The sequence below is a fragment of the Dermacentor albipictus genome, chromosome 5 (assembly GCF_038994185.2).
Source record: "Dermacentor albipictus isolate Rhodes 1998 colony chromosome 5, USDA_Dalb.pri_finalv2, whole genome shotgun sequence".
Lineage (NCBI taxonomy): Eukaryota > Metazoa > Arthropoda > Arachnida > Ixodida > Ixodidae > Dermacentor > Dermacentor albipictus.
This window is the reverse complement of record NC_091825.1, coordinates 144,258,946-144,271,783: the sequence shown is the minus strand read 5'-3', so window position 1 is coordinate 144,271,783 and position 12,838 is coordinate 144,258,946. Positions and strand designations below refer to the sequence as shown.

The 12,838-nt window shown below is 45.8% G+C and overlaps 1 protein-coding gene across 3 annotated transcripts in view; it reads right to left on the bottom strand.

Annotated features, from left to right (window-relative positions):
• Positions 1 to 1,268: 1,268 nt before the first annotated feature.
• LOC139060182 (uncharacterized) overlaps positions 1,269 to 12,838 on the bottom strand; it is a 31,013-nt gene continuing 19,443 nt past the window's right edge. For all 3 annotated transcript variants that reach the window (XR_011514645.1, XR_011514646.1, XM_070539124.1), the window contains 3 exons: positions 11,183 to 11,258; positions 5,087 to 5,184; positions 1,269 to 1,508 (listed from right to left, as the gene is read on the bottom strand). Coding sequence is in view for 1 of the 3 variants with exons in the window: in XM_070539124.1 (XP_070395225.1) it covers positions 11,244 to 11,258 (15 nt within the window). In the remaining 2 variants the exon portion in view is untranslated. The remainder of the gene's footprint in view (positions 1,509 to 5,086; positions 5,185 to 11,182; positions 11,259 to 12,838) is intronic.

Here is a 12,838-nt window from a genome sequence, read left to right as displayed (position 1 = left end):
ATCAGAAAGTTAGTGAAGGCTACCCTAGGTATACCTATCAGCACCTCGAACGTGAAGCTCATGAACCTAGGCGTGCACAATACGATAGAAGAGATGGCGGAAGCGCAACAGATGGCGCAGCAGGAAAGACTGACGAAAACGCGAGCGGGCAGGCTTATACTCAAAGCGATAGGGACAGACCCAAATAGATCAATGAACCCGAAGGAATCCGAGGTAGAATTGAGCGCGAAACTTAGAGACGCGATCAGAACCACCCCCCTCCCGAGAAATATGCACCCGGAACACAATGTTAGCAGGAGAAAAGCGAGAGCGAAAGCTTTGTTGAAAGAAATTGAACAGCTAGGACAACAGGCGGCCCTTGTAGACGCTGCCTGGGTCAAAGGCAAAGAGGCCTACACCGCCGTGGTGGTCGACAGCCGGGGCGAGGTACGGGACGCCATCACCATCTTCACTAAGGATTCCACGGTGGCGGAGCAAGCCGCGATTGCTCTAGCCATCAGGAACCGTAAATGGTCTTTCATCTATAGCGATTCCAAAGCAGCAATTAAGAGCTTTGACAAAGGCTATGTAGCTGGGACTGCGGCTAAAATTATCGACAAGGTCGAAACTATCAAAACTGAAATCCGATGGTTTCCTGCACATATGGGACAAGTGGACGAGACTCGGCCCAACCTCAACGAGGTGACGAACGACCTGGCACGAGGACTTGCTTGCCGTGCCGGTCAGAACCGAACCGACGCCCACTACCATTCCGGGGAACATAAAGATCACTTACTAACTTACAACGACATAACTAAATATTACTACTTGGGGCGTAGGCAATTCCCTCTGCCACACGTAAAATTGAACAGGGCTCAGGCAGTGACGCTACGTTTACTGCAAACCGGGACGTACCCCACTCCGTATTTCATAAATAAAATTCACCCAGAAAGAGAAATTAGGACAGAATGTAACGTGTGCGATGGCATCATTGACATCAGACACATGCTGGCGGGCTGTCCCGCGACTCTCACCGACCCCGAAGAAAAATGGCTTTACTGGCACAAGTTCATAACAAGCTCTTCATATCAAGATCAGCTACGGGCTGTCCAGAGGGTCCACGATGACGCCATAAGGCTCGGCCTGGCGGTGCCGACGTGGACGCGGCCCGCCTCGGTCTGAAAAGACCGGGCTTCAGGACGCTAATAAAGTTTTGTGAATGAATGAATGAATGCAGTCTTCCTTGTCGCGTCGTTTCGTGCTGTTCCCGAGTTACCAACAATGTGCGTTAGATCTGCATAATTTTCTTTATTTCTTCTAGCGCTCATTCTCGAATTCGACAGTGTTCTTTTTTTTCAGGATGTATAGCATGAGCCTTGTTTTTTCAGGATGTGCAGAATGGAGGCTTTTTCAGCGTTTTTTTTTTTGGCGGCTCGTATTAAAGGCACTATGGTTGAAAGTACGGCTGCCTTCTTCAGGAACAGGTGCTCCATCAACTCTTGTGCGCTGGCCCGCTTGTCCACGTCAACCTTCAAGAAGAAAATTACAAGTGTCGTTAACCCAGAAGAATCAGCATGACCAAAAGAATTCTCTGCAGTTGAATAGTTTAGCATAGAATGAGAAATACCATTACGTTTAAAACCATTCACAACCGGAGTTCTCCCCACAGAAAGAGCAGTATAGTATTGATACTGTTATTAACAGTCAGGTTCCCTAACCACATTTCTATGATAAATTGCACACAACTTGACTGTGTGCACTGCTGGTTCAAGGAAGTGCATGGCAGGCCAATGACCAGGCACGAGATGCACAATGGGCACATTATAGGGAGTGTTTTGTCCACACAATCCACCCAGTGCACACCATTGTTTTCTTAAACACCAGTAAATCAGTCTGCTTGGTGGCTAAACTACAATGTATCCAGTCAAGTTAATACACCATCACGCTCCGCTAAATCAGCTCGCCAGCGGAGCTGGGGCGGCTTTTTATCTTCCTCTGCAGGTATAAACATAGTGCATATACATACTAACGTACTTGCTAAGTGGCGGTGTGCAAATTGTAAAATTACACAGATCCGAGCAGAAAGGGCCCTAAACTTTTGCTCAAATCTCTAATATAGGTAGTAGTAGAAAGAGCATGTGTCATACATATTCAAAAGAAATATATAAATTTACATTTTTTAATCTACACTAACGATCTTCTCAACTGTGCTCTTTCTTAATCAATAATGCTGTTTGCAGACAACTCTGTTCTCTACCGTAAAATTAGTAGTCCTTTCAGTACCCAATAGCTCCAAGGCAACCTTAACTACATAGTAACTGACCGGAGTTCCAATTGGCACATGCAACTTAACTGAAGTAAATGCAAGGCTACGCACATATTTCATTCTAGCACGGCCATGCATACATACTTTAACAGTGCTCCTTTACTTCCTACAAGTATCTCGACCTTCACATAAGTACTCTTGGTATGCGCATGCTGACTGTGCAACTAATAATACGATAGCCGCATGCCAGAAAACTTGTACCATGATTTTAGCTATGCCTCGTACTCCCTAAAATTAACTCTTTACAAAACAGTGGTTGGTTAAAAAATTGTAGTGCATCTCAGCCATTTGTGATCTGTCTCATTCTTCACTAATTCCCCCTTTAGAAAGTGTAGAAAACCAGGCAGCGTGCTTCATTTTGTCAAACTATTCTTGCTATGCTAGTGTTCTACGAAACGAACCGTTAACCTACCCAACCATTCATCATGCCACAAGTGTTTCTGCCTCTGCCTTTCGCACAAACTTTATTTCAGCCCCCTTTTAAAGGAACTCTTTTTAATAGGAACCTGCTTAGCAGCACAACAGCAAAGCCACTGTGCCACCATGGTGGGTGTTACAAAAGGAAGAAAATGTTGCAGAGAACACTCGAACACTGTGAAAGGAACAATGGTTGCATTCATAATTCGTTCCAGTAGTGCAGTTCGTTTAAGTGCAGTGCAGCAGTAGCAGTTGCAGTTTCAACCAAAAGGCTACTAGATAGCTATATGAAGTAAGGATAATACAGTAAAACCTTGTTAAATCATACCCACTTAAACAGTAGTTTCATTTTAAAAGTAGTGAAGTCTAATCCCCGACTCAGCAGCCATTGAACATAATGCGTTTTGTATCCGCAGAAACCGTACTAGCTTACTGCGTACGTATCGGTTAACACGTAGTGTTTCCACTTTTCGTTGCGCAATCACGGCGGTGCATTGTCCCCATCAGGTGGCCCGGCAGAATAACAGGCCTAAGAAATCAGAACAACGGCCTCCGAGCACACTGTGCGTTTGCACGTAAAGCCACATCAACATTAACATCATTTTGATGCCGTGGCAGACCATTGTGGCATCGTGCAAGCCACGACTCGTGTCATGCCAATGCTCGGATAAAAAAAACACCGGGTGCTCAGCATAGAAGAAAAATTGGACATTGTTCGTGCTATCGAACATGGCACGAAGAAGTCGGCGCAGGCACGCGAGAGGGATCTATCACTGACTATGGCGTGTGGCATTTGCAATGCGAAGAAATTGCTCGGCAGCGCTGCTGCATCTGCAAAACGATGTCGGCTACGAGGTTTGACTTTTCGCCACCATCGCCTCTGCTGTTGAAGTATCGCCCAACGACAGTGATGAGGACGGCATGTAAAGTGACGGAACTGACGATTCAGGCCCGAATGTGGCAGAAGCTGTGCATTACATCAGCCACATGGATGCAATCATCGCGATGAAAATGGGGCCCCACGATTTCTGCAGTGATACCGCGCCCATGCACAGAGCATCGGCAACGCCAACGAGGAATCTGCCATGCAAGTATATTTGCCAAGAAGGGGCTGGCTGAATAGCTGGCTCACAGCTTCAGAAAGTTTGGGGTCGCTGTCATCGCTGCTAGGCCGCCTCAGCATCAAACGAAAATAACAAACTTTTCCCACGCGAAACGAATAAATACTGCATGTTTTCGCCCTTTGATTGCAGTCTGTCTGATTTCCGTTTCTGAATGGTAAGTGGGCAATGTTATGTTATTTCAGTTAAGCAGTACTAACATTTAGGGCATACTTTTTCGGAGCTCCGGCCAACTTAGTTTAACAAGGTTTCACTGCAGCTTTATCAGCCACATAGACATGTAAACATTCGCTTATAACTAAATTGAAGGGACACTAAAGAAAAATACTAAGTCAACATGGACTGTTTGAATAATCATCATCATCAGCAGCAGCAGCAGCCTGTTTCATGTCCACTGCAGGACGAAGGCCTCTCCCCTGCGATCTTCAATTACCCCTGTCATGCGCCAACCGATTTCAACTAGCACCCACGAATTTCCTGATTTCATGTTCACCTAGTCTACCTATAGTAGACTAGTAGACCTAGTAGACAGAAGACTAGTTTCACCTAGTCTTCTGTCGTCCTCGATTGCGTTTCCCTTCTCTTGGTGCCCATTCTGTAACCCTAATGGTCCAACGGTTATCTAACCTGCGCATATTTAGCGCTGAACTTGTGGGCTGACGTTTTAGTTTAGCGGCCAACCGAAACATTTTATGTTTAATATAACTGTACACTAAAACACAACTCCTCACGATTAAATAAATGCTTTGTTGTAATGTTAAAGAAAAACAGCTTTTTCTAGTGCTGATTCAGCATGAGATTAACCACTGTGACCGACGGAATGGTGACAGCCTGGCGCGCCTTGAAGGTGCACTGGCACTCCAAGAACAATGGCAATCCGAAGCCACCACATCCCCGCATTCCCATGCACACAACAGCGTCTCAGCGCCAGTATTCGTGTAGGTAATATTGTGAGACACATCACATTCTCCTTCAACTGCTTGGCTACTTCCCGTCCTTGACTTCTGATGGCAGTATCTGTATGCACATTGACTCATGAAAACGCCCAGGTAGAAAAGGAGAGAGAAAAGAGAACTGGCGTGACTAGAAAAATATTTCGTATTAAAAAAGCTATAGACCACTCTGAGCGTTCTCTTTGGTACCAAATTCCCTCATTTGAAAAATACATGATTCTGCGTGGTGATTTTGCGGAACACGCAGACCCTCCCCCAAGGTTTTTTTTGTACAGAGGTGGAATGCTTACGTGGCGGGTAGGTCTCTTCCTCAGATTCCTCTTCCCAGCGCGGACTCATTTGTGGGGAGTTGGAGCCGGTTCTTTTCTTCAGCATCAGGGCATACGCCCTGCAAATTACAAATGCAAAATATTCGTCCAAGTAAAATACGGACTGAGGAATGAAACGACGAATGCACGCTTCTGTCCGCGTCCTTCGCTAGTTCCTGTTTTATTTGATCTGCTTTCTCGCATTATGTCGTATAAACAACGCTGAGTCCACACCCTTCAAGTCTATGGTACGTGTTCAACAGCATTGAATTGAGCTCGCGGTGCGATAAATCATTCAGCTGCTTTATAAGCTTTTATAAGCTGTCCAAGGATCTGCTACATCTGCAATTAATTATGTATCGTAACTAATAAAGCTGACAGCTTTGATCACATCATATTCAACATATTTCCGGTTCATATTTGTACATCGCAGCAAGGCTGATTTGTTTGAACTTTTCAATATGAAAGAGCCGTTCACTGGTGTATTTCTAATACGATACTCAGATAGCAGTCACTGGAATAAACTGTGCTATTGAGCATTCTCGGACAGGCTATCATAGTACCCCAATAGAGACGGTGTGAAAAAAAAAATATTTTTGAGTGATCTCACAACCATTATTGAGTGCAAGCACGAAATTCTTGCTTATTGAGTTTATTGCTTTCACTTACACAATTTATGGCCCACAGATCTGCGTAAAAATATTCATTGTTCACCATAGGTCACACAATGAGAGAGAAGGAAGCGTGTTTTCCGAAAAAGAAAGTATTAGCGCGGCCAACCTTTTTATAATAATTTATGCCCCTCTCAAGAAGTGTCATTTTTTTTGTAGGCGTTGCCTAGCGCTTGTATACTTGGAATAAAGCTGTCAATATTTTCTAGAATGATCGCGAAACGACCATGCCACTTGATTTTGTTTTTGTGCTATAAACAACGGGCACTATGAAACATTTCGATGTCATAGGTGTTGGCCGGCGCCATCTCCATGTGTTTATGTGGGTCGTCTACACGAGTAGACGGCTCACATCATGGAAACTGTGTCCAGCGTGTTTCCCACAACTAGCAATAGGCCCCAGAAGTTACCTTGAACAGTTCTGACAGTATAAGCAGATCTAACCTGCTTTCTAATGCATTTAAGCCGCAAAAGCCTGAAGTGACTCATTGGAATGCCTCATACTCAAAAAACGCGTCGACTCCTCCGATGATACGAAAACTATCATCACCAGCAATGGCTCATTAAAGCTAATTAAGCAAAGTATGAAAGCATCATCCATCTCGTAAATAAGAGGCTAAAAGGCCTCAGCAAACTGAAGCGTACAGTGCATACATTCATTACAATCACACATACAACGTATAGAAACGTCTAGTCGGAAAACAAATACAAGTCCCGCTCGCACAGTTGCGTTTCATCAGCGTTCCGAACGTCTCAGAAGCAAAAGAAAGTCGCCTCCTGACAAGCAACCTTCCGCTTCCGCTTAGACAGCAACCCATGCTCTTAGTTGGCAAACTCAACCACAACGCTCACACTAAAGAAACGTTTCTAAGCGAAGTGGAGCGATAGCTAGGATTAGACTTGCTCGCTCGCAAGAAGAGTGTCGCTAGAAACAGGGTAACGTGCATCGTGGCACTGTGTTTCACAGCCACATGCCATGAAAGAGTTGCAGTGCATCTTCGGCTACTTCACAGATCGTAGGGCCATGGTTATGTCTCTGAACCGTCGTGAAAGAGGTCGTTGAGAAGGTCCACCTAAAAGGCCACACCTGCACTTCACAATGCTGTTCGCTATGCTTTGCAAGCAGTCTGACCCCTCAGATTGTAAAAGGTAATGAGTTACCGAGTGTGCTGCAGGCTTTTGCCTTCACGTGTTACAGGAGTGCAACATACACTCCCGAACTTTTTTTTTCGTTGAGAGCCACTGCTAGCAAAAGAAGCTTTCTGTTTCTTTCATTCTTTTACATTTAAGCTTTAAGCAGACCGTATATTGTTTGTATGACTTTCCAGTAACTAACCATCGACCATACTCGTGTCCGGTAACGCCCCACTGAAAGTCTGAATTGTCTTGTTTACGTTGTGAATAACTGTGTGCAGCGATTCACAAACAGATTAGAGATTTATTTTTCTAGAGACGGTACTCTGAAATACGTTAGCATTGCAGCCAACCGAAACGGCTTACCAATAACCTGCTTTTTGTGCTACGGTACAGGTAACTAACTGTAACATCAATGCCTTTTTCAGTGAACTGCACTGACAAATAACCATAAATTTTTCTTGGACATGCCATTTCTGCTAAATGGGTCTGGCTTCATCACCGACTCGCTTCAATTCAGCAGTCGTATGATTTGCACTGTGGTGACAGATGAATAACTGAATACTCCGATTGGTCATGCAAGTTACGGCCACGTGACGCTCTAAAAGAGCCAGATAGGTAACCGACGCACCCCAGCTAACTTATAGCAAATCAATTCTAAATAGGAAATACACCGTCTTGTGGTTTTGCAGCTAGATTCTGGACGACCCTTAAGGTCTAAATGCGCATGCCAGTAGTTTTATACTTTGATGCACTTTAGGGCTTCCTCGTGCTAGAGCGCGATGTACCTGTCACTTGTATCGAAACAATTAGGTGTTCGAGAGGATCGTGAAAAATGTCGCAGTTTCGCCAGAAGGCGAAGCATTGATTGGATAGCAAATTATTGGACTGCTATACGAAGTAAACACAGCAGTTTTATCGGATATATAAACTTCTCAACATTCGCTTACAAACTAAATTAACAAACATGGCGCCATACCCACACAGGCAAACATGAAGACATATCTACATCGATGACCGCGGACACTCGCTGTCGAAACGTGGGCGTGAATAGCGGTAGCAGCAGTGGGCGAATTCCCCTTCGTCATTCCTCTCGCTTCGACGTCAGCACACGGGGAGAACACAATGCACACGAAGCTAAAAGCCCTCGGCGCACCTATACTGCACCCACCGCAGTTCGCTTTCAAGATAGGGCCCGCGCTCAGCCACACCTTACGCAGCCGCAGTAGACCCCCCCCCCCTCACCCCCCCCCCGCCTCCTTTCCTGCTGACTTAGGTGCGATGGAAGACGGTCGCCCCCTTTAGGTTGTTTCACATGGCGCGATTGGGGCGAAAAAAAAAATGTTTCTGCCGCGCACGTCACAGAGCAATTTTCGCCGACAGCTTTCGCATGCGTTTGCGCCAGCGCGATTTCTGTCGCTGTGATTTGCAAGGTTGCCCTTTGCCCACGAAGCATCCATGCCTACATTGTCAAATAAAAACTACGTGGAAACTAGCGAAATAATCGAATTTTCCTATCATTATTTGACAATCCAATAAGTGCACCATCTTTCAACGTTTATAAGCGTTGAGATTTTACGACAGCTTGCAGGTGCGGTTAGCGAGACATTGCATAACACCGAAAGTATGAGCTTGCAGCTTGTGCGGCGTTGGAGGGGTGGTTCCGTTTAGTACACTCTAGTTTCATTGTTATTATGGAAGCCACTTCAGGGAGGAGTATTTGCTTTTGCAGAAAAACGAGCTACTATGAGTGTGCATGTATAAGCAGCTGGCACAATTTGTAGCGATGAAGTTGATGACGGTGGCAATCAAGTGGGTACGTGCCTCACGTTGAGGCGGTGTCTGCTCCCGACCCGGATAGTGTGCAGCTTCTCCTTTTAAACGAATTGTGTAAGTGGAAGGGAAAAAATCTAACGAAGCTCCTAAGCTGCAGGTGCTGGTGGGTGCGCCCTATTAAAACATAAACTAAAACAGGTGCGCGACATTGCTCCACAGGGGCGCTATTCTGGACATTCCGCCATTTTCTTCGGAGCGTGACGTAGGCGCGACGCAAACAAAATGGCGCTGGTGGCCCGGTTTTGCTTACGTAACGTGACGCCAACTTGACGTTTCGCCTAAGAAACTGAAATGAAGGCACTGAATGTAGCGTTATCGGTAAAGCAAAACAGTTTTCCTCCGCAGTAAAAATAAAGCAGCTATCTCAAAGGGTATGATTATTCTGTCGAAAACGCTTCTCGCTTCCGTCGTCTGCTGCGTACAAGCCGTCGTCTGCTTCAGTAGCTCGGATGCGTGTCCCTGGAAAATGGAATGAGTCATCGCATGTTCGTGCCAACGCGCTTGTTTTCTTTCTTGAGACAACATACGCGAACTACCAGTGGTGATGCGCGCACGTTCTAGGCCACGTTATCGCTATTTCGTGAAACGCAAGTGACTCAGCCCGACTCGGCTGGCTTAGAAACGGCCGAATATCACCGATAGCGTTGCGCGCGCCAGAGATATCCACTAGAGCGACGCAAGCGCCGGCGCTGCCATCTCTTGTTCATTTCGCTGGTTACTCGCACCGCGGGAGGAAACTTCAAGGCGCCGCCTTGCGTACATTTCTTTTTGTAAATTAGAAAGAGGCCGTTGTCATAACTTTTGATTGTGCGAAAAGGCATTAATCTTGGTTACAATACAAATGCAGCAGTGAAAAGTGGACAACATTGCCGAAAGTTTGCTATGTTCAACCAATATTATTTCGTATAAACGCGTTCTTTTAAAAAATGATGGGTCCAAACACAAATGCCAACACCACCCGAGAGCGATGCAAATACTATGAGCACGCGTTATGAACAAAAGATTTTCGTGGTGCCAAACGACGGGGAAAATGTGGCGATACGCATTCCTCTCGGCTGCCATTGCATATGGCTTCCCATTAGCATAATTCGCGCGGCTCGTCGCAGCCAAAATTATGGCGGAAAATCTCAGCAATGGCGGCCCAGCGCGACGTCACGCATCGTCAAAATGACGTTTACGAAACAGCCCTTCCTGTGACGCTCCTCATGAGATATTCCTTCAGCCAATCAGCAAGCTGGCATGGCGCATATCTTGAATCGCCACCACATATTCGCGCAATTGCAGATGCATTGCACTGGCTTCTGCACGCTACCGCTCACATTCTTTTTGAAGCGCTAACATCACAATATATCTGCCAAGGACCAAAAAAATGTATTAGTCCATAACGTTTGCAGCCCCACGTCACGTTTCGTCATCTTGATGAAAACGCAAAATTGCATTTTGCAATACTTCCGCTTCCCGGCACATATTTCAAAACACGTGACCTCTCGACTGCCAATCAGAGAGTAAACATGGCGGATAATGGCGGCCGTGCAGCCGCCATGCGTGTCCAGAATAGAGCCCCAGAGCTACCAACGCGCGGTAAAACAGGAAAGCGCATATTTTGACGGCGCTTTGTTTCGTCACACACATTGCCCCTCCGACGTCGCGCCGATTGCTGCGACTGGGCTGCGGCGCGACCAATTTTTTTTTGAATCCAGTCGTAGAGAGCCCACGACGTCGCGGCGGTCGCTGAGCGACGGAATTCACTGCGTCCGAGTTAAAAACGCGCCATGTGAAACAGCCTTTTTCTCCCTCGCGCGCGCGAGATCGAGCCACCCTTCTTGGCTCCTCGCACGTTTTCACTCAACCCACATCATAAGTGCCGCGGCTGTGATGTTATCGCACATGGACTTCATATGACATATTACGACTACGACTACGTCGGCGGCGGAAATGCGCTTGCAGCGTTCATATAATTGCTATCGCAATAAAAAAGCCGCAGCGGCTTCACACTCCTCCCGCCGCTGAGCCATTGATGCCTGTGTCAAAACTTCGCGCTAACGTATGGATGTCGTCCAATCCTTTAAATTTCAAGCGAGGATATATTTTCAAGCTCAGAAGACATGCACGCTGCTTTTGGTATAAAATTTTAAAGACATTTGTAGCGCTCAGTCAGTCAACCTGTCACGGTCACATGCAATTGTTGGTTCCACGCATTCATATCGCATAACAAGAAAACGTTTTGAATGTCCTTAATCCAAAAGGGGTCGTGAATGACTGATCAGTTAAAAGAACGAAGACTGAATTTCGTTTTATGATAATCAAATGAGAACTCGGAGCCCCATTTTATGGTACACCGGTTTCTTTCAGGAATAATTTTAAATAAATTTTGGCCGTTATTTGGTCATTGGTCCCCCTCTATCAAAGAAGATCACTGAAAAGAGCTTAACAGTACCTGTACGCCACAGCAGTGCATGTCAACACCAGTAGAAGCAGCAGAATTGTGCCCGTCCATCCTAGGGTCTCGAACGCTGCAAAAAAATTTCCGTCACTATACGGAGGATTGCAGGTAAAAAAAAAATGGAAAATATGTCATTGTCAGAAAAAAACTGCAAAAACTGCCGTTGAAATACGGAAAGTGCTCTCCATTTTCAGCTTAACAGACATTTTACACGTAATATTACGGTGACTGCCCTGTTTTGCACGAAACAGAGGGAATTCCGTATTATTATTATAACAATTTTCAGGTGTGTAAGGATATGTGTCAGGCCGCCACCAAGAAGCCACTCCTCGATCAAGTAGCATCCTGCACCCGCCAATAAAAAAAGGAATAGCGGTGATGTTTATAAGTCCTCGAAAATGATAGGCACTATGGATTTTGAAAGATATACTGGACGAGTTAATGCGAGGTGTAGCTGCAAGAATTATTCTCATGGGTATAAAGCATCAGCACAGACTAAGATCGGTGGATGGTTGAGGGCGCACAAGAAAACAGGCCTTAAGCTATGCTATCAAGCTGTTAAATGAGCTTAGACAGCACCTGTGAGAGGAGAAACTATCATGAAAGTCCCTCCTTAATTTTCAGTGGAGGGAGAGTACTGCAGCCATTCAACGCAAAGAGATAAAAGACTGTTGCACTCGGTGTTGTTCTGAAATTAAGTGAACAATTGTCAGAAATCAAAACGTACCGCTATTCCCCGAAATTTCATACAGCCTTCATTATTCCACGCTGTATAGCTCTCAACTATATTGAAAAATGTTCACAAGTTTCTTACACATTGCACACTCAAAACAGATGCACCCTCTGGGGTGTCTATTTGTCCCACAACAATAATCATCTGCCTTGCTTGCGTTTCTTTCCTTGAAAACTCGGCGCTAGCTACTTTTCTGTCGAGAATGACGTGTCACACTGGTAACGCGCAAGCCGTTCGTGACTGGAAGCACCGGGCTCGCAGCGTTAAAGAAAGGAAACGCGGGCAAGACAAATGATGGTTATTGCTGTGGGACAGATAAGCCCCAAAGGGCGTAATGATTTTTAAGAGTGTATACACTCCATGCGGGAACTATGGGGGGCGCCTTGGATGGATGGATGGATGGATGGATGGATGGATGGATGGATGGATGGATGGATGGATGGATGGATGGATGGATGGATGGATGGATGGATGGATGGATGGATGGATGGATGGATGGATGGATGGATGGATGGATGGATGGATGGATGGATGGATGGATGGATGGATGGATGGATGGATGGATGGATGGATGGATGGATGGATGGATGGATGGATGGATGGATGGATGGATGGATGGATGGATGGATGGATGGATGGATGGATGGATGGATGGATGGATGGATGGATGGATGGATGGATGGATGGATGGATGGATGGATGGATGGATGGATGGATGGATGGATGGATGGATGGATGGATGGATGGATGGATGGATGGATGGATGGATGGATGGATGGATGGATGGATGGATGGATGGATGGATGGATGGATGGATGGATGGATGGATGGATGGATGGATGGATGGATGGATGGATGGATGGATGGATGGATGGATGGATGGATGGATGGATGGATGGATGGATGGATGGATGGAT